General features: G+C 39.3%; 1 protein-coding gene across 1 annotated transcript in view; it reads right to left on the bottom strand.

The window, feature by feature from the left end:
• The window catches only part of rngtt (RNA guanylyltransferase and 5'-phosphatase), a 117,101-nt gene that overhangs the window by 64,976 nt on the left and 32,903 nt on the right, over positions 1-19,222 (bottom strand). The window contains exons 9-11 of the mRNA XM_006792622.3: positions 11,473-11,608; positions 9,238-9,309; positions 234-398 (exon numbers count right to left, since the gene is read on the bottom strand). Of these exons, the coding sequence (XP_006792685.1) occupies positions 234-398; positions 9,238-9,309; positions 11,473-11,608 (373 nt within the window). The remainder of the gene's footprint in view (positions 1-233; positions 399-9,237; positions 9,310-11,472; positions 11,609-19,222) is intronic.

The raw sequence follows: 19,222 nt of genomic DNA, 5'->3' as shown, positions 1-19,222 counted from the left end.
CTCAGACCAATTTGCTCATGAATTACTGTTGCCCTGGAAAACAACGTCTAGGGATATAACTGGGACACAACTAGCTCAACAATTTCATTTTAGGAAACAATATGTGAGGAATTTGGGTCGTCTGTGTTTCTTTGTTTGAAAAGCTGGATTTTGCTTCAACTGGGCGCCATCTGTCTAAGAAATGGAGAGGGAAATGGACTGGAAAGGGAAAAGAGCACCGTTGATTACAATACCTTGCGTGAAGCATGAATGTCATAGAAGGGCTTTTGTCGGACACTGTAGGGCTCCTTGGTCTTGTCAATCTGTCCAGTCTTCATCTTTTCGTTCCTGGGAGAAATTATTTCCTTTTCTATGCATAACAGCCGGATATTGAAATCACACTGGCCAACAGGCTGTCCCTGAAACACAAAACAAAATCAGTTATTCAACTCTACCCTCTTGCAAACATTCACAGATTATTCTATGCTTGGCTATTCACAAACAAGAACAATTAACATCTATACGAATGCGACAAATACGGCAATATTTATTTGGACTTTGATTTAACCTTGCAGTTGTTCCGAGGCTAGATTAGCACATACATTTTAAAATGCATTTCTTTTGTGAAAACATATTACAGATATGTGAAGATTACTGAACTGCCAGTTTTGTCACCATGGCAACACTGGTAATTTTACTTTTCGTGAGGTTGAGGACTAGGACTTTTGTACATCTGAACAAGGCAGGCATTTTCAAAAGGGGAACAAAAAGAACTTTACAATTGGTTTGACAGTAGCATAAAGTACACTTTGAGGTGCTTCTTGAAATCCTTTCTCAGAGTGAACAGACTGATGAAAATAGGACGAGGGACTTTTTTTCATGATGACCCAGTCAACTGCAAACAAACTGCTAGGTATATTCAATCAGACATTAGACCACAAAACAATACTCCATAAATGTGTAAATGCAATTACATATCTCGCCAATATTTGACCATTATTGAGTGTTTAAATTCATCGGCATAATGATGGAGTTGCTCCCGTCCTTTGCAGCTATAACAGGTTCCGCTCTTCTGGGAAGGCTTTCTACAAGAGTTTGAAATGTGTCTGTGGGAATTTTTGCCCATTCATCCAGAAGAGTGTATGTATGGTCAGACCACTGATCCCAAAAGTGTTTGATGGAGTTTAAGTCAGGAGTCTGTGTGTGCCAGTAAACACCAAAACTCATGCAACCATGAGAAAATTACATTCCCAAATGGTTCCCAGAAAATTTCTTGGTAAGCTGAAGCATTAAAATTCCCCTCGACCTACCACAGAGAAATAACCCCACAGCAATACCCCTCCTCCACCAAACTTAACTTCGTTGGAACAATGTAGTGAGGCAGGTAATGTTCTTTTTGACGTCTCAGTCTGCCACATAGAAAAGCGTGAGTTATCACTCCACAGAATATCTTTCCACTGTTCCAGACTTCAGTGGCGGTGTGCTTTACACCACTCCATCCAACCCTTGGCATTATGCATGCATGCCATAGAAATCCAAACCGTGAATTCCCCTGAGTAAGCAGAATGTTGGGGACTTTGACGCACTATGTGCGCCTCAGCGACCCCGCTCTATAACTTTACATGGTCTAGCACTTTGCGGTTGAAGTTCTGTGATTCCTAAACGTTTGCACTTTGCATTAATACCACTTACAGTTGATTGTGGAATATCTAGGAGAGATGAAATTTCACATACTGGCTTGATACAAAGCTTATTAGAACAACTCAGTCACTCACAAATGTTTATAAAGGCAGGCTGCATGGCTAGGTGCTTGATTTTATACAGCTGTGGTAATGGGCAAGAAATCACCTAATTTCAATCATTAAGAGGTGTGGCCCAATACTTTTATATATGGTAAACCTGTGAAAGGGTTACTTTAACATCAGCTGAACTCGTCCCAAAAAAAGTGCACTGCACAGCTAAATCAGCTTTTCTTTGTCACCATGACAACAGTTTCCCCACAATGTTGGTCAATCACTGTTATTCCACACAGACAAGCATTTCAACCTGAGCCACTACTTTCGTTTACACAGACGGGGGCCACAAAGGTTCCGCCACAACCATCTGCTGGTCCACTGTGACTTTGACAGGAAAAAGTACAGCAAAGCTTGTTCCTGTCCCGGGTTATAAATAATAAAGCTCAGGTAGAAAATGTAACAAGTGTTAAATGGTGCCAAGGAGTTTGCGATGAAAACAGCCTGATAAGCCTCGAACATTTGACAGTTACCGCCACATATTTCTGCTGCTCGGCCGACAAAGCAATTAAAAACAACGAGGCACAGACTTCACTTTTATCAAAACTTCTGACGTTAGTGATGAAAATCTGCCAGATGATCATGAACCAAATACTTGGCAACAATTTGACATTTAATTGAAAAAAATGGAGCTCAAACTCCAACTGAGCTGCAATTTATTTGGTGCCAAAACATATCATAAATCACAGAAAGCTTTTTTTTTTTTTTTTAAATTACCCGGCTGTGATAAGCACAAAAATACTTTTTAATTTCTAACCCAAACACCTCCTTGACTGTTAAAATTGATATTTATTATAAAAGAACAGACAATCCATTTTCAAACCACTTTATGATTTGCCAGAAAACTACATACTTTGGCAAGATAGACTTGTTTTTAACCGAGCAGTTACACAACAGTATTCTCTATGCTAATCACTGGCTCCGGTACAGCCACTAAATAAACAGAATAATGGAATTGAATTTAAAAATGTGTTTGGCACCGATAACAGCAGCATGTTGTTCCAAACATCATTCTATCTGCTTATTGAAAATACAATAATCTTTCCTTTGTAGGGCTTAAATAAACAATCTTAAAGCCCATGATAGTAATTATTAATGTACTGTAGATGATCTTTACTACATTAAAAGCATTTATGTTTTGTTAATTAGATAATTATTTTTGTCAAATGATGATTGCCAACAAGTTTAACACATTTTTCTAAAATGATGGCAATCTAAGACAAGGAAAAAAATGGGTAAAAGAAACGTTCCAACAGCCATTTTTTCTACTGAAACTGGCAAAAGTTTTTGAACATGAATGAAAAATAAATAAATAAATATACAAATCAATGAACTGACTGTTACAGGTCTACTGTACAGCTTAATGAAAAGCCAGTTTTTAAGCAGCAATTATTTGAGTATTGGACCATTTCATGAGGTTTTAGCTTCTTAGACAAAGAACATCGATTTATCAAAACAATTCATCGAAACATTAGCAATTTTTACAGCTCTTACACCAGCAGGATGGATCAATATTCTCTCATGTGTATCGAGAGGCCCGAAGGCTTAGGACCTAAGCATTTGTATTCTACTCGAAGTGTTTGGTAAAGGCCACTTCTCTTCTCAACAGCTTTCTAAGGAATTATTGGAAATGGCAGGGGAAAAGATTTCTGAATAAAAGGACGAGACAGTGAATGCCTTGGAATTAGCTATGATTAGACGCATTACTAGAGTGTGCTATTTTGTGAGTCACACGGATTTTCAGCAAAACAGAAAAGAAGATCAGAGCCCTCTTGAAAAGTATACCTTTTCAAACAGGCACTTTGGAAAGACTTCTGTATTATGTACGCTGCATAGATTACATACAGCTACAAGAGAGACAAAATTGATATGGCAAAATATCTTATTGGCTTCCATGGGTGACAGATTGGTAGTAAAAATGAGTGTGTTTAATACACATGCAGCAGCACTAAATGACTTTCCTTAGCACTCTTGACTCATGGTGGTGCACAGAAAAGGAAAGGGAGTAAAGTGAATGAAGGCAACCAAGTTGAGAAGAAGAAAAAACTCACAGGGTGGAAATTAGGAGAAAACAGAGGAGAGCATTTCAGAGAGCTAATTAACTGAACGGGCATATTATTAATATTTAATACAAATTTTAATACACACACACACACACACACACACCCTTACACTATGTGTGTATGCCTTTAGAAATACAGGTAAAATCTGACCCACTTAATGGTACGTAGACTTATTGGCCACTTTATTAGGTATGGCTCATGACCAAAACAAATACCTAATCAGCCAATCACATAGCAGCAACTCAATGCATTTAAGCATGTAGACATGGTCAAGACAACCTGCTGAAGTTTCAACAGAGTGGATGGTTTAATAGACTTTGAATGTGGCATGGTTGTTGGTGTTCTAATTATTTTAGAAACTGCTGAGATTTTTTTTTTTTTTTTTTTTTTTTTTTACACACAACCATATTTAGGATTGACAAAGAATGCTCTGAAAAAGAGAAAATATACACTGTTGATGTCAGAGGTCAGAGGAAAAAGGTCAGACTGCTTTAAGCTGACACAAAGGCAACAAAAAAAAAACATTCGATAAAAACAAGGTATGCAGAAAAGCATCTCTGAATACACAACACATCCAAGCATGAAGCAGATGAGCTGCGGCAGCAGAAGGCTACAGGTGCTACAGATATCACTGTTGTCAGCTAAGAACAGGAAACTAAATAAAAATAAATAAATCGAAATAAAGTGAATATTGGCTTTGCATTCATCAGGATGCGACTTTATTAGGATGCCCATGCTGATCTGTGTCTGCAGGATGCTTAAGTTGCCAACTGTCTGCAAACAGATTAACCATAACTTGAGAAACGAGAAGCCAGTCATGCTGTGTCCTTGTGATAGACTCTCCAATTTGCTTAATGTAGCCTTAACAATGTTATAAGGGCAATTTGGGAACTTCAAATAAGGTCACAGACAGATTGAAGTTCAAGATACTCTTGTTTAAACATTTCTTTGAAGAGTTCTTTTTCTTTTAGGGTGACTGCAAAACCGCACTACATCCTCCAGGAGCAACAGCTGGTATCATGTCCCACACATTCGGCACCATCTGTCAGCCGTGTCATCGGGACAGAACAAGATGTAAGTGTGGATGATTCAAGGCATGTGCTGTCCACGACTGTTCAACAGGGAAACAGCAGACAAAAACCCTGTTAACCAAACATTTCTAGGACTAAATATCATTTCAGGCTGTGACTCCATGGGTTAATCTGTCACAGAGAATATCATAAATGCAAATATGCCACTTATGATATCCTCCATATTGATACTGCTGTCACAATAACAACCATGGTTTAGAGTAGCAATGGGGGAGAAAAAAGAAATCATGCTGTACATTTATACTGACATGAACTGGATAATGTAAAGAATGAAAGCATGCCACATTGATGGAAATAAAAACCTACAGAAGCCCAAATTTGAAAACACCCAGAAAATCAAAGAGAAAAACTGATGCGGTAGTCTACACCATTCTGCCAAAATTTCATTGCAGCAGCTCAAAAATGGTATTTGTAGTATGTACTTCCCCTGTGTCCTTATATCCATGCCTGAGAATGCCCCTAAAGGAATAATGGATGATGCTCAGGCTACCCTCATGAAGTCCATTTCTAATAGTTTGGTCATTCACACCAGTGGCCTGCAGAAGGTCATTTTGTTGGGCTTTGGCAGTGCTCATCCTGCTGTCCTTGCACAAAGAAGGAGATACCGGTTCTGCTGATGCGTCAAGCACCTTCTAAAGCCCTGCCCTCTTCGAGAGTAACTGCACATCTCCTGGAATCTCCTCCACACTCTTGAGCAAACTTTCTCTCAATGTTACGCATTGATGCATCATCCTGGAGGAGCTGGACTACCTATGCAACCCCTGCAGATTGTCCAGGTATAGCCTCATGCTACCAGTATTGACACTAACCCTAGTCAAATGCAAAACTAGTGAAAAAAACAATTTTTAAGGACGAGGATGGAAAACTGTCAGTGGACTCCACCTGTAAAAAGATTCCTGTTTTGAGGGTTGACTCATTGTTGCTACTCTAGTGCACCTGTTAGTAGCTGAAACTGATTTACAAACCCCTCTGTTACTTAACTGACAGAGCAATACCCCAGAGGTTGCCTGCCTCAATGCTATACTCTGATTAAAATGTGTTCTTTTATTTTTTTGAGCAGTTTATATATACGCATTAACTTTTAAACACCAGAGAACAATATAATGAGAAATAAAGGATAATAGCATGAGGTTGGCAAGGCTAAAATAATACAGCAAAAACAGTGAAAGTGTTTGAAATCCTGTTGAAAGCAGATAATTTGGGATAAATTACATTATATATCGGTGGCAAAATAAGAGATGTCAAAGCAAGTTTAATGCCAAGCTTCCCTCGGGATATTCGTAATAAAAACAGAGGCTTTCAGGATGTTTTGGACTAAAACTGTTCGGCATCCTGTTTGACAACAGCACTATTGGAGCAAGCTATTATTTTAACAGGCAACATCAGTTACTGCTAATACAGTGCATCAGTTAGATTTTAAGGAGGAAGAATAACACTTTTTCTCTATTTTTTTCTCTATATATTTTTCTGAGACTAGAAGCAGTCGGATTAATGAGCGAACACTTGATATATAAAGAAGCAAGTATTCAGGCTTTAAATTCACATTTCAACAGTTGTGGGCAGATTTGATCTAAACCTTGAACACACACAAAAGCTTACAGTTCCGGAAAATGTATTTCCTGTCATCCACCTCCATCACTGAGAGCCGGGGTCGCTCCCTTTGGCTTCAGGAATACATTTGTGTCTAAATTTGTAGACTGGCAGGTCTTAGGCCAGATTTTATGACGACATTCTATCCAAGTGTACGAGAAGAGTCCCTGAAGTATACAGTTCCTGCTCCTTTATGAGTCACTGCAATGCTGTCTTTCTTCTCAGACAGAGTTCAAAACCAGGAAAAAAAATGCATCTTAGATACAGCAAAGAGTTAAGCATATTGCTGTGTTTAACAAGGGGTTGCAAGGTACTTCATAAGTACTTCTACAACATATTTAGAATTATGACTACTCTTAATATACTGCATAATCCACTTGTATTTAACACGGTAGAACAACATGAATTGGTGGATTACCATTGTTTGAGTAAGCCACACTCAATAAAGGCAGCCAGGGCTTGTGTTCCCTGCAGAATGGATGTGATTTATGAGCAAATTATAGCACGTGAGGTCAACTGAGAAGGCACGATTATCGAATGGCAGCTTTTACTAGCTAGAGGCCAACACTAACCCAGCTCTGGGTCTTGTGTTAATCTGTGCAACTTGCACTTCTTCATTTCTGCTGTAAGTAACAGTCATTACTGATAAAGATGTAAGGTGTATGTTAATGCAGTATAATTTTTAAGTAGCTGCACAAAAGGAGACTGCAGGTTATCAGTTTGATTCTGCTGATCTGAAAGAAATGATGGAGCAGATTCAACAGCTACAGACTGTACCTGCAGATTAACTTTTCAAGCAGAAGTAAATGGAACTGACGGCTGTAAAACCTGCCCGTGCCTCGACAGATAGCATTTCTGTGGTGAATGCTATAAGCACTCCTTTCTGCTCAACCGTTTATCAAGTTAAGCCAATTATCTTGTCTACTTATGCACCGAAAGCAAGATTATTTTAGCAGCATAAAAGATAATGAGGTCAATCAAAGTGTCAGCAGATAGGCAGTGATGTCAACTGCAAACCTCCATTCTTTTATTTCAAAATAACAGCTTTCAAAAAAAAAATAATAATTTTTTTAAAAAAAAATCAGAAAATTGGGGGGCACGTATGTAAATGCTGTTGTCTTGTCTGTTCCCCCACTGTGGGGGAGCTGACAGTGACTGACAAGCTGCAACAACTTTCAAGAAAGACAAAAAATATTTGTAATTATCTACAACAAGTGAAGTAAGAGAACTCCCTAGCCCTAGCTTGGGGTCATTTTCAGAGTGTAACCAGGCACAACTATTTTTCCAATCAAAGTTTTTCCAATCAAAACGTCAGTAAAACTTTTTACTGACTCCTTAGATGCCCTGAAATTACCCAACAAGGCGAGAGGGAACATTCTTCTCCTTGGACTCAAATCAAAAGCATCCCTCTATTAAGCTGCAACCCAACTTTAAATATAAGCAGGGGGTCACATTAGGCCATGGGCCAGGCTGGTGCTGTGTTCTCTCCCTTGCTGCATTTCCACCTTCAATCTCAGGATAAAGCCTCAGTACCAAGGAGCAGCCCACCCCAGGTAATAGAGAAGGCCAGAAAGGATCAATACAGTGCTCTACTGATAGCGGGGTGGGGAGTCATGGGGTGCTGCTAACCTCCACAACATCTCACACAGACGTTCCCCCTCGCCACTGGAGCCCTCTATCGAGCCGCTTGCCTGTGTGATCCTCTGATCGATAGAGAAGGGGAGGCGACAGAGAAACATAATAGCGGAGGTAACCCCCTCGCCCACTTCATCCCAAGGTATTCATCAAGTTCTTTTTAAAGAAGACAGGAGAGGGCTCCTAAGGGTAAACATGCAGGCTCGTTTGTGTTTGTGACTATCTGCGTGCCATTAGCAATATGCAGACATGTTAAAGGGATAAATTAAATTTAGAGTTTGAAAGAGTGCAAGTAGTTACCAGCCTCGCAGTATTGTTCCCGGGCAGTTCACGAAAAAGGTCATAATAATTTAACAGGAGAAACATGCTGTTAGACATATAAAAGAACACACAGACGCACCAGGCACTTACTGCCACACTGAAGCAAATAATGGACTGCTCATCAGGTCAATCCTGCACAATGCATCATACTGACAATGTTAAAGGTTAATATTTAATAACATTTGTCTAAGTGGTTATCAAAAACAGGTCCGTGTAGCTGGCAAAACCAATTCAACTGAAAGTACAAGAGAAAAACACAAAACACAAGGAAAAAACTTTGCTAGCCCCAGCTTTGTTGTTAAGGTCAGGCTTTAGTCATGACATGTTGCAGGGTCAAACGGAGCCACGCTTTCTCTTTAGCATGCAGAATGATGAAGCTCTGTCATCTCTATGCAAATACTGCAAAGCCTGGATCAACACTGCTCTGCTGCATTATAGCACTGAAGGAACTCAACCACGAGTTTGAATTTTCAGGTATAAGGGATAAGCAAATCCTAAACCATGTCAGTGCTTCTTCACGTAATACAGCCCCCCGTTTGGATTATATACAGCCTGCTACCAGCTACCGACTAAGACCACAAAATAAGAAACCCTTTTTGCTTTAATAAAGAGTAAAAAAAGCAGAGGGCAGAAGCAGCTGCAGGCGGACCGCAACATTAATAGAATGCATCCAATGTCCTTTTAGTTTATTCTACCTGACATCTTGACCTGGCACTTCTTCCGCAATAAAAATCATAAGAAAAGACGATACCTTCTCATACTCACATTGAATTTGATGATGTCATATATCAAATAGCGAGGCACAGGGTGACCGTTCACCTTGTCGATGATCATCTCCTGCAAGGAGTAAGACAAAGATTCGGTCAAGGGGGATGGACAAACGACAAAGGAAAGGGGAGAAGATGCAGAAAGTAAATGTTCTGAATTACGTGAGGTCTTAACATTACAGCATAATAAAAGAGGTGCCTGTTTGAAACGTGTTATGTAGAAAGTGTGGGAACTCTCTAGAGGATGTATGTTGAGAGAGGAAGATGCCTGTGGCAGTGCAAAAGATAGCAAGCCAGGTGTGTGGTGTGTAAGTACGTGCACATGGGTGTGTCTGTGTGGTCAAGGAGGACATGAAGCAGAAATAGCACTGCACATTTATTATGCAAGGCTGTCAGGTCGAGGTCAGGTGCAGTCATGACGGTTAACACTCATAAGAAACACGTGATTAGTTTTAAAAGATGTGCACAACAGTAACACAACAGTAACAGTGAAGAAGATACTTTAGCTGATAAATATTTGAGACTGACTCACTACGTATAGAGAACTATATTTATCCCCTCGCCCCTCATAAAATATAGAGGCACCTAACTGTGCTCTAGTGATGTACCTGACAGATAAACGAGTAACAGGTAAGACATCACTCAAGGACACAGCTATTACGCAAAACGAGTATTTTTGGAGGCCGAAAGGCTCATATCAACAGTACCTTATCAACAACACCAACAGTATGAAGTATGAAACTTCTGTTACTGAGATCAGAAACTAACCTCTACTAGCTTTGAAGATATTTGTTTCATAGTCTCGTAAATAGTTCTTCAATCTTTACGCTTTACTTAGCATAAAGATTGGGAATAAGAGGGGGGGAAGGCTAAAATAGCAAATAATATATTCCAAGAATCAAAGTGTATCAAGGAATTTTTTTTTTTTAATTGTTATAGATCTGTCATCTACCAGCCACTTTCCCAAGATGAGAAACTTCTGCTTGAGTACCTGCATCCTAATGACTACTTGAAGTATGTTACAATAAAAACTCCCCCTGCTGGCTGACGTAATTTTACTTCACATCTCACAGGGCGAAGAACCAGACAACACAACTAAATTTCCACAGCTAGATTGGTGGAGAGGAGAAAAGGTGTGAATGCAAGGCATGCACAGCTCTGAAGGAGGATTTGGAGAGGAGAAATGATGTAATTCCAGGAGGCTGCTGCCATCATTATGGATCTGGTGTACTGAACCATGGCGCAGACAGACAGCAGCGGATGAATACATTAATGTGACCAAAGGAAACTGCCAGGAATTCAATCTACACTGTGCATTCATCCAAAATTGGAACCCAAGTTGATGTAAAGCTCATTAAAACTGTAACACAAAACAGCATGTAAAGACAAAGACCAGAGGCTCTGGGCTAAAGATGAAGAATATCAGACAACACAGCTGGGTTCTAAAGAGATCCTCATAAACTGCAAAATACAGCCTCTATCAGCTAAGAGCCAGAAGCATCAACAGATTAATAAACACGAGTCAAAACAAACCTTGCAGCAATCTAAACACACGGCCACACAGCTTCTTCAAAGGAACACTTAACACGCTGCAATTAGACGTCCTGCCTGAGCGAGGAACTTAAATTCACCGCCTCAATCAGAAACTGTTAAGCTAAGACGAAGCGCAAACCTAGTGTTTGCATAAAATCTCAAAACTTTGACGAAGCAAAGCCAGGAGCAACACATAAAGAATGAAAGGCAATTTATTTGTAATCTTCAGTATTTTAAAGACAAAAACAAAGTCTGGCTGCCAGAGATTTATAATCACTGATGACATGAACGTGCAAGCAGTTTCCTATGTTTTCATGATGACTCATACATGTGCACCTGCTGCAGTGGTGCAGCTTGGACCTGCGTGACACACGCTGCACAGACACGCCAGTAGAAGTCAGAGCCTGGCATTACAGTGGAAGGATAAGTCACCGACCCCTGCTGAGCACACAGCAGAGCGCAACAACAAAAACACAACGCAGAACAAAGACTGAAAACTGAAACATTTCATTAGTGCTTTCCCCAGAATGTGTACAATTGGAGTCTGCTGTTTCAAACTGAAACGTGCTCACCTTTCGCACCAGGTTTGACAGCTGGTGTCAATTAGCCTTTTCTAATTTCATAAAAAGACTACGCAGCAGGAGCAGGATGACAGCAAATTTGGAATTGGAGGGGACACTGGACAAGAAGCATAACTTACCCCATCCAACAGAGTATTTGATAGGTGGACACGTGGCTCTTTCCGGAAAGGAAACTCTAGATTTGATATGTGGAAGACGGCATTGTCTCTGTCGATCATGTAAACCTCATTTTTTCCATTGATGAGCATCATGTACCTGTGGAAAAACAGGATGCATCATTAGCTAGTTGTAAGTACAAGTTAACAAGTTTTATTTGTGTTAATCGCTGAGATAGCAATGATTATAAGAAGAACCACTGAAACCCAAACTCAAGTAGTTAAAAGAATATATTAGAAACTGTAACACTGTCATAAATTCAATAAAATCCTGGCAATAAATCTTACATTTTTTATATGCTATGAATCAAAAACACTGTTGGGGACTACTTGGTTGATATCTTCATAAATGAAGCTAATCCTCATCAGAACTACAAGTGGGAGCTTTGATTAGATTAGATTTCATTAGCAGTGATTAAACAGCCTCCCAGCTGTCACAAATGTCTAAATTAAATATTACAAAATCCTGGCTGGTGCACAAATTATGCGATATCAGTTCTTTTCTAACTATGGTATGTTTTCTGTATGTGTTGAAAAAGCCCAACTAGGGATGGTCATCGCAAACTAGCTTAAGTTTAGTACTGTGTAGCGTTTATCTTTTAACATATCCATACATCCATAAATCCGTACATCTCCAACATACCCCCCAAAAATAAGCTTTATATTTATGCGTGTCTCCCATCAATTTTAACCCAAAAGTTGAATGATTTTTTTTTTTTTTTTTTTAGAATAAGGATTTCCTTGTTTCCATTACACAAAAGGGGGGGGGATTTAAATTTCAACAAAGACAACAGCTCCAACCCCAAAAAAGCAAAGCACTGGCCTCACCTATTGGCTGAATCTTTACTACTAAAACAACTGTTTGGCATGCGACCCTGTCGATCAAGAGCTCTTTCACAACACATTCCCTGAACAGGAACAGAATAGATTAGAAAAACAACATCTCAGCATAAGTGTTTCAAAATGTACATGTTTTCCATTTCACTCAAAGTATGTTTAATTGTTTCTTTGGGGTAATCACAAACTATTATAGCCTTTGTGCCACTTTATTAAAATGTTTCGTATTGCTTGTTTTCATGTAATTTCTCCAGACAAGCAAAGAGGCCTATAATTTTCTTTCATTAGCTTATTTGGATGATTAAGCATGGTAATAATAATAATAATACTTTAAAGCTTAATTGTTGTAGGCAAAGAGAAACAACACAGAGAGTCTGCGTATGCCTCCATTGAGCTGTGTTCAATTGAGCTGTGTTCAATTGAAAATGCAAAACGAAAACAAACAAACAAAAAAAACCATAGGTAAAGGTCCAAAAGCTTTTAATCATGTCTGAAAAAGGAAAGATCACCAAACAGATGCTTAATTACCAAAGCACCCAATTTTCCTTTTCTCTAGCTGCAGTTAACGAGAACTGCAGACTAAAAGCTGTGATCAGTGTGGCTGAAACTGAACAGACACATAAAAGCTTGCTTATTTTACTTTTAAAACAATAAAAGGTGGCTGATACTAAAACTTGTTTTCTTTTTACAAAAAGCATCTTAATAAAATTTTCACTCAATGGTAAACCAATTATTTTTCCTATTACAGAAGTCCCTTAGCGTCTTCCACTAGCACAAAAACACTTTGTTAGCACAGAGTAATAACCTATTTTCAAACTGCATACATCACCAGTGGCCCATGCTCAGCTAATCCACAGCACACCTTTGCAGGTGAGATAAAGAGGCACAAAACAATATTTCTACAGTCTGTTTTCCTCAAGTTAAACTTTTGCAGCAATAAAACAACGTAACATACCTTGTGTGATTTCATGCTGTTGTCTCTACAGTATATATTTATTACTGTTACCATTTTAAAGGTTTTTTGTTTTGTTTAAAGAAAACCAACATGGTCAGTCTGGGGTCACACATTGTTTGTGTTATTGGATTAAATGGTATTACACTGCAAGGGATTTGCTGGTATTTTGTCCATCATAATCTTTATTTTTTTCTGCTTTGGGATTCTTCAAAAGTAATATTAAGTAAAAGCAAAACAGAAAGTGAAAAGACAATCCACTGCTGGAAAATTACTTTTCCACCCTTGAGTAGGCCAATCTGGGAGATTCAAAACTTGAGAGCAGCGACTGTTGGACTGTTAAAAGCTGTTAAAACAGGCCCGCTTTCAAACATGGGTCACGATATGAGCATGTGGCTGGTATTAGTTTGACTCATAAGGTGTGCCGCACTGCCAGCGCATGAAGGATAAGACCCCTTTTAGATTTTTATCACCCTTATTTCTCCATCTGCACCACTACAAGGATGGGGTGGGGGGTATCTTTGAATAACCAAAGTAAACACTACAGGTGAACTGAGATGTTCTTCTCTCAGGCATTTTCTTTAGAGGCGTGGGGCTTACAAATTAACTGGATATGGGTTCCCACCACATGCATGTTAATCTATTATTTTGTAGACACCCCATCTGGAAAATAAATCATCCAAATTATTTGAAACCCAGTTATAATTTAAGGATCCATCCTTCTGCTGGTGCTGTCTAATTTAGAAAAACTGACCTAATGTATTTCATTTAATGAAATGTTTTCTACTTATTGGGGCTAAATTGAACTGTGCTAGATGAATTTTGTGCATCAGGCCAGGTTGCTTTATCATCTTTTCATTAAGATACATAAAACTGAGGTCGAACAATATTCGAAAATACTGAGCCTTGAGCCGTTCCTCATTTCTTTTCATTTTACTAGGAAAATGAGAAACAGGTGCAAGGATCTATCAAAATGTGCAGCAAATAAGGCAAAAACTTTTTTTTGAACAATTCTAGCAAGCTTGAAAGTCAATGTTTGGTATGACTATCTTAGATAAGCTTTCTTATATACTTTTTTAAGCAGTGTTCAGGAATAGTTCTTCATGCATTTAACACTCTTCTTTGGATGATGGCTGTTTGTTCTCTGTCAAAACAATTTTAACAATGTTGAGGTCTGGGCTCTGAGGAGGCCAATCCCTGACTCGACTTAACACCTTTACCAGGACACACTACACCCACTGTCAGAATATGCCAAGTTTTCAGCTAATACATACACTTTTTTACTGTCAAACTCCATTACCTTTGATATTTTTCAATTATTTGAATACAAAATGCTAACAAATGATGTGTTTCGGGGTGCTAGTTTTAAAGATATTATACATATTACAATATTATATAGATACATACATTTCAGTACCAAATAATACCTGGAGAATACCCAGAGAGGCACAGTTGTGTTTGCTGCTTTATCAATAAACACAATGAGCTGGCAAATAATTAAAAGCAGTTTCGAAACAGGGACATTAAACAGACTTAAATCCTTGATCTTCCCTTCTGTTGGTTCCCCAAAAATGAGCTAAAAAAAGATGGGCCACACCCAAAAACACAGACACCATTGTTGCCTTTGTGTTTCCTCCAGAACAGTCTCCAAGTATAACAGCAGGTGTGAGCATTCAGCATTGTTTTTACCCAACTGCTTTGATTAGATTTTCCATGTCAAATACATCTTTATTAAGCTCTGTTTGTTGTCTTTTTTTACTTAAAGAACAATATGTACAGAATGACAAAACCCAGAAACTCAACCATAGTTGACAAGTCCCATTAATGTCACTCTCAACTTATTTTTGTTGTTTAACTTAACATCCATCCATATGTGTGACATTATTCTGTTTAATGGTTGATTAGTTAAGAGTCAAGTAGGCTTGTCTTTGTTAATTCCATTGAGAGAGAATCCAGTGGCTTCATTACACACCTCTTATGAACTCAATTACACTCTGCAGTCTGCTGGCTGCTCTTTAAAACAAAATACCAAGTGCTGAATAAAGCAGAACTAATATGTCGTAATGAGCAACTAAAGCCCTGCTGTATTTGGAAAGGTTAAGTATCCTAATCAATGTGAGTAAAAACTGCAGCAAATTATCTTGTATTTCAAACCAGAAGAAAATTGGTAGAAGACTTTCATGTGGTACCAACTTACAGCTAGTACACACACTGAAGGGATGTACGCATTGTCGGAAAGCCAATTTGGATGACAGAGATGAATTTGAGATTAATGACTTCCCAAAGGACAAAGACAAAAATTTCTCATACCTGCTGTGACTCTCCACGATTATAAACAACAGGATTAGACCTAATAAATATGCCACCAATACCAGCTGGTTCAAAAAGGGAAACTTGTCAAGATGCCAAGAGTGAGGGTGTGTAGAAGTTTACACCAGCAACAGTGATGTGCGTTACACAAGTAATGTGCCAGTGCCATTTTACCCTTGCTGACTCTCAAAGGAGATGTCTGGCCCAGGACCTCCAACACGGACCGCACCAAAGTATATCTGGTGAAATATGATGATATATGAGCGTCTTTATGTATGGTCTTGTTTTATTTTGGTCATCAGCCAATGTACTAGTTAATAATTCCCTAGCTAGCCTTAGCCCCTCTCATCCCTAATGCCTTAATCTTCATTGCAGACATGGATACACACACAGACATCTGGGGAGCTGCTCGCCAAATAGTCATTCTGGTCATATTTATTTAAAATCTGCTTCAAGTCCAGCAGCTGGGGCACATCTGTAATAGATGTATTATAATGCAAGATGACTGCCCCTCCCTAAACCTGGTTCTATTGGAGTTTTATTCCTGTTAAAAGGGGGTTCGTCCTTCCCACTGTCACAAAATACTTGCTCGCAGGGGGTGTTGTCTGATTGTTGGGGTTTTCTCTGTATTACTGTAGGGTCTTTAGCTTACAATTTAAAGTGCCTTGAGGTGACTGTTGCTGTGATTTGGTGCCAGATAAGTAAAACTGGATTCAATCAAATTAATTCTTAATATTGGGCCACAGTATGGTGAAGCAGTGGATGATCTGATATCCTCGTGTCGGTGTTGTTCCCACATCATCATAATAAATGTTGTTCCAGGTTCAACATTGCAAGTGACCAATCACATTGTTGTGACGTCCCCCTTTTGTGCCTTTGAAAAATACCGCCTTAAAAAGATCTACTTCACTTGCGAGAAGAGAAACTGCTTCTGTCCGCCGATCCAGGAACTTGAATTCTTTGCATTTCAGGATACTTTCCTTTAATAAACGGTAAGCATTATACATATTGTCCTTACAGAGGCGGTTTCTCTTCTCGCAAGTGAAGTAGATTTTTTTTCAAGGCGTTTGTTTTTTTCGAGGTCGCGGATGACGTCAGCAGAAGGTGATTGGTCACTCGCAATGTTGAACCTGGAACAACATTATTTATGATGACGAGGGAACAACACCAACACGAGGATATCAGATCGTCCGTGAAGCAGTAGTCCTCATGCTCTAGAGGTCTGATGTAAATAGTAGTGCCACTCTAAGCACTCAAAGTACTTAGACAGTCTAAGCACCTGAGTTGAAGGCAAGTGGATTTTTTTTTTGGTAGGTTCTTGAAGTCATTTTATCTCTCATATAAGAGGCGTCCATATCCACTTTCAAGACCCTAAAAAGAAGTGCAGTTGCCTTCAACTAAAGTGCTTAAGACTACCATGACCTGCATAACTGACAATCTGCCCAGACACACTAACCAGAACTACCTGCAGCTGAAGTTCTGGTTCACGTGACTGCGCAAAGTTTTCTAAGGGCGTAGAGCAGAATGTCGACTACCATTGTCCCTGAGGGGGCATTATGATTATTTGTCACAATATGAGCCCACTCATATTTCCAGAAGACCACTTTTTACATGACAAGATAATCTTTCAACAAAGCGTGGGTTCCCTATTGCGCAGACACCTGCGTCTCATTAAATACATTAAATTATTATCCATCCTTTTCAAATATTGTGGTGAACCAGGATTTTATTGAAATAAATCAAATGGTTTATAATGCACAGACAGGACACTTTTACATGACAATATAAGTTATAATACAGGGTGGGCCATTTATATGGATACACCATAATAAAATGGGAATGGTTGGTGATATTAAAGTCCTGTTTGTGGCACATTAGTATATGTGACCATTGTTTTTCTTGTGACATTACCAATAAGTTTGATGTGTCACATGGCCCTCTTCCTATTGAAAAAACAAAAGTTGTATCCAAGATGGCCGACTTCTAATTGGCCACCATGGTCACCACCCATCTTGAGGAGTTTGCCCCCTCACATATACTAATGTGCCACAAACAGAACTTTAATATCACCAACCATTCCCATGTTATTACGGTGTATCCATATAAATGGCCCACCCTGTACAACGTCTGGAATACTCTGGTCAAGAAAAGTGGCCGTCATAAGATGGTGTTATGTGTAGAGTATGACCACACACACACACACACACACACACACACACACACACACACACACACCTGACAGGAGAAAGCGTAAAAACACACTAATCCTGAGATATAAAACAGGTGGAGACACGTCCTGTGGAAACTGCAGGGGGATGGAAAAAAAAAAGAAAAGAAAAGAAATGTTGGTGGAGAAGGAAAAAAAAATGGTGAGTGGGCCAGCACTTACATTTTTTGGGTGGGAGGGGACGGACTCCATCCTCAGTGGAGCTGAGGATGGAGCAGGGTAAGAAAGGGAACAGGAAATGCCTGCGTTGCCTAGTTTAGGCAAAATGATAACTCCTGCAGATAGAAAGATATACTTGTGTGCAGGGCTAACATCTTTTATCTCAGAAAAGGAACAATGGCTAAAAAGATCAAACAGAAACGCTGAGTGTCACAACAGAGAAGATCTGTCAACCAGTGGGGACACAACAAGTCTGCACAGAGCAGAAGAGGTTCCCCCGCTGTCTAATTAGCCAACTAGCCACGGCTGTCAAGTACGTTCAGAGGAAAGTAGAGACCATTAGTTCTGTGTAACTCCCAGTGGTCCTCCTCCTCATCACAGTCACACCTTCATACCACAATACCATTCCTCCCCTCCTTCCTTCTATTAAATTATGTTGGCAGCAGATACTTTATTCTGTTCTTATGGACAACAGGAAATTGTGAAATATAATATGCTCATTTATTCAGACAAGTGGATGCTTCTGCCCGCCTCCTCCTCGGCTCTCTGGGTGCTTCGCATGTGCATTCCCGAGCCACATCCCCCACACTCTTTGGCCCTAATGAGGCACAGACGGTCATTGTATCGGCTCTGCAAGTCTACAAGGCATGACTGACAGCAGCTGATTTCCAGAGGAGGGTTTAGATCAGATCCAACAGCTTTGCACATCATTAGTGATGCGTCAAGGGGCAGCTCAAGGGATGGTGCTTTCTTTTTCCCCCCATAGGGAGGGCGGGGTGATTTCTCATTTTAGACGGAAGCGCAAAAAAAGAAAAAGTGGGCAAAACAAATGGATGTACATATTGTATTTGTTTGCTTGATGCAGTACTCTTGTGACTCAAAATACTATTTAAATACTTACAAATTTAAGCTCTTATAAAGAGGCTTACATATGCAGCCAAAGGCAACTAATCCTTTATTGTTGCCCACTACCTGGGCAAGGATTAAGGAACCCAGTACTATGGGTTCAAAAACTACACACACTATAATTGTATAGACAATGTTAACTGTGCTCAATTTTGACAGTTTTTTTTGACTGGTTAAACATTTTTTGGGGATGCATTTAATTGACTAGGAGACTAGTGAATTAAATGTGAGGAGCAGCCCTAATTTAAAGCTTACTGAACACCAGTAAGAATAAATTCCTGTAATGTAACCCACAAGTTCCCTGTTGAAACAAAATTTCAATA

Source organism: Neolamprologus brichardi, chromosome 15 (genome assembly GCF_056152115.1).
Source record: "Neolamprologus brichardi isolate AB-2024 chromosome 15, ASM5615211v1, whole genome shotgun sequence".
In the NCBI taxonomy this organism is placed as follows: Eukaryota; Metazoa; Chordata; class Actinopteri; order Cichliformes; family Cichlidae; genus Neolamprologus; species Neolamprologus brichardi.
The sequence above is the reverse complement of the archived record's forward strand: the minus strand, read 5'-3'. Positions and strand labels throughout refer to the sequence as shown.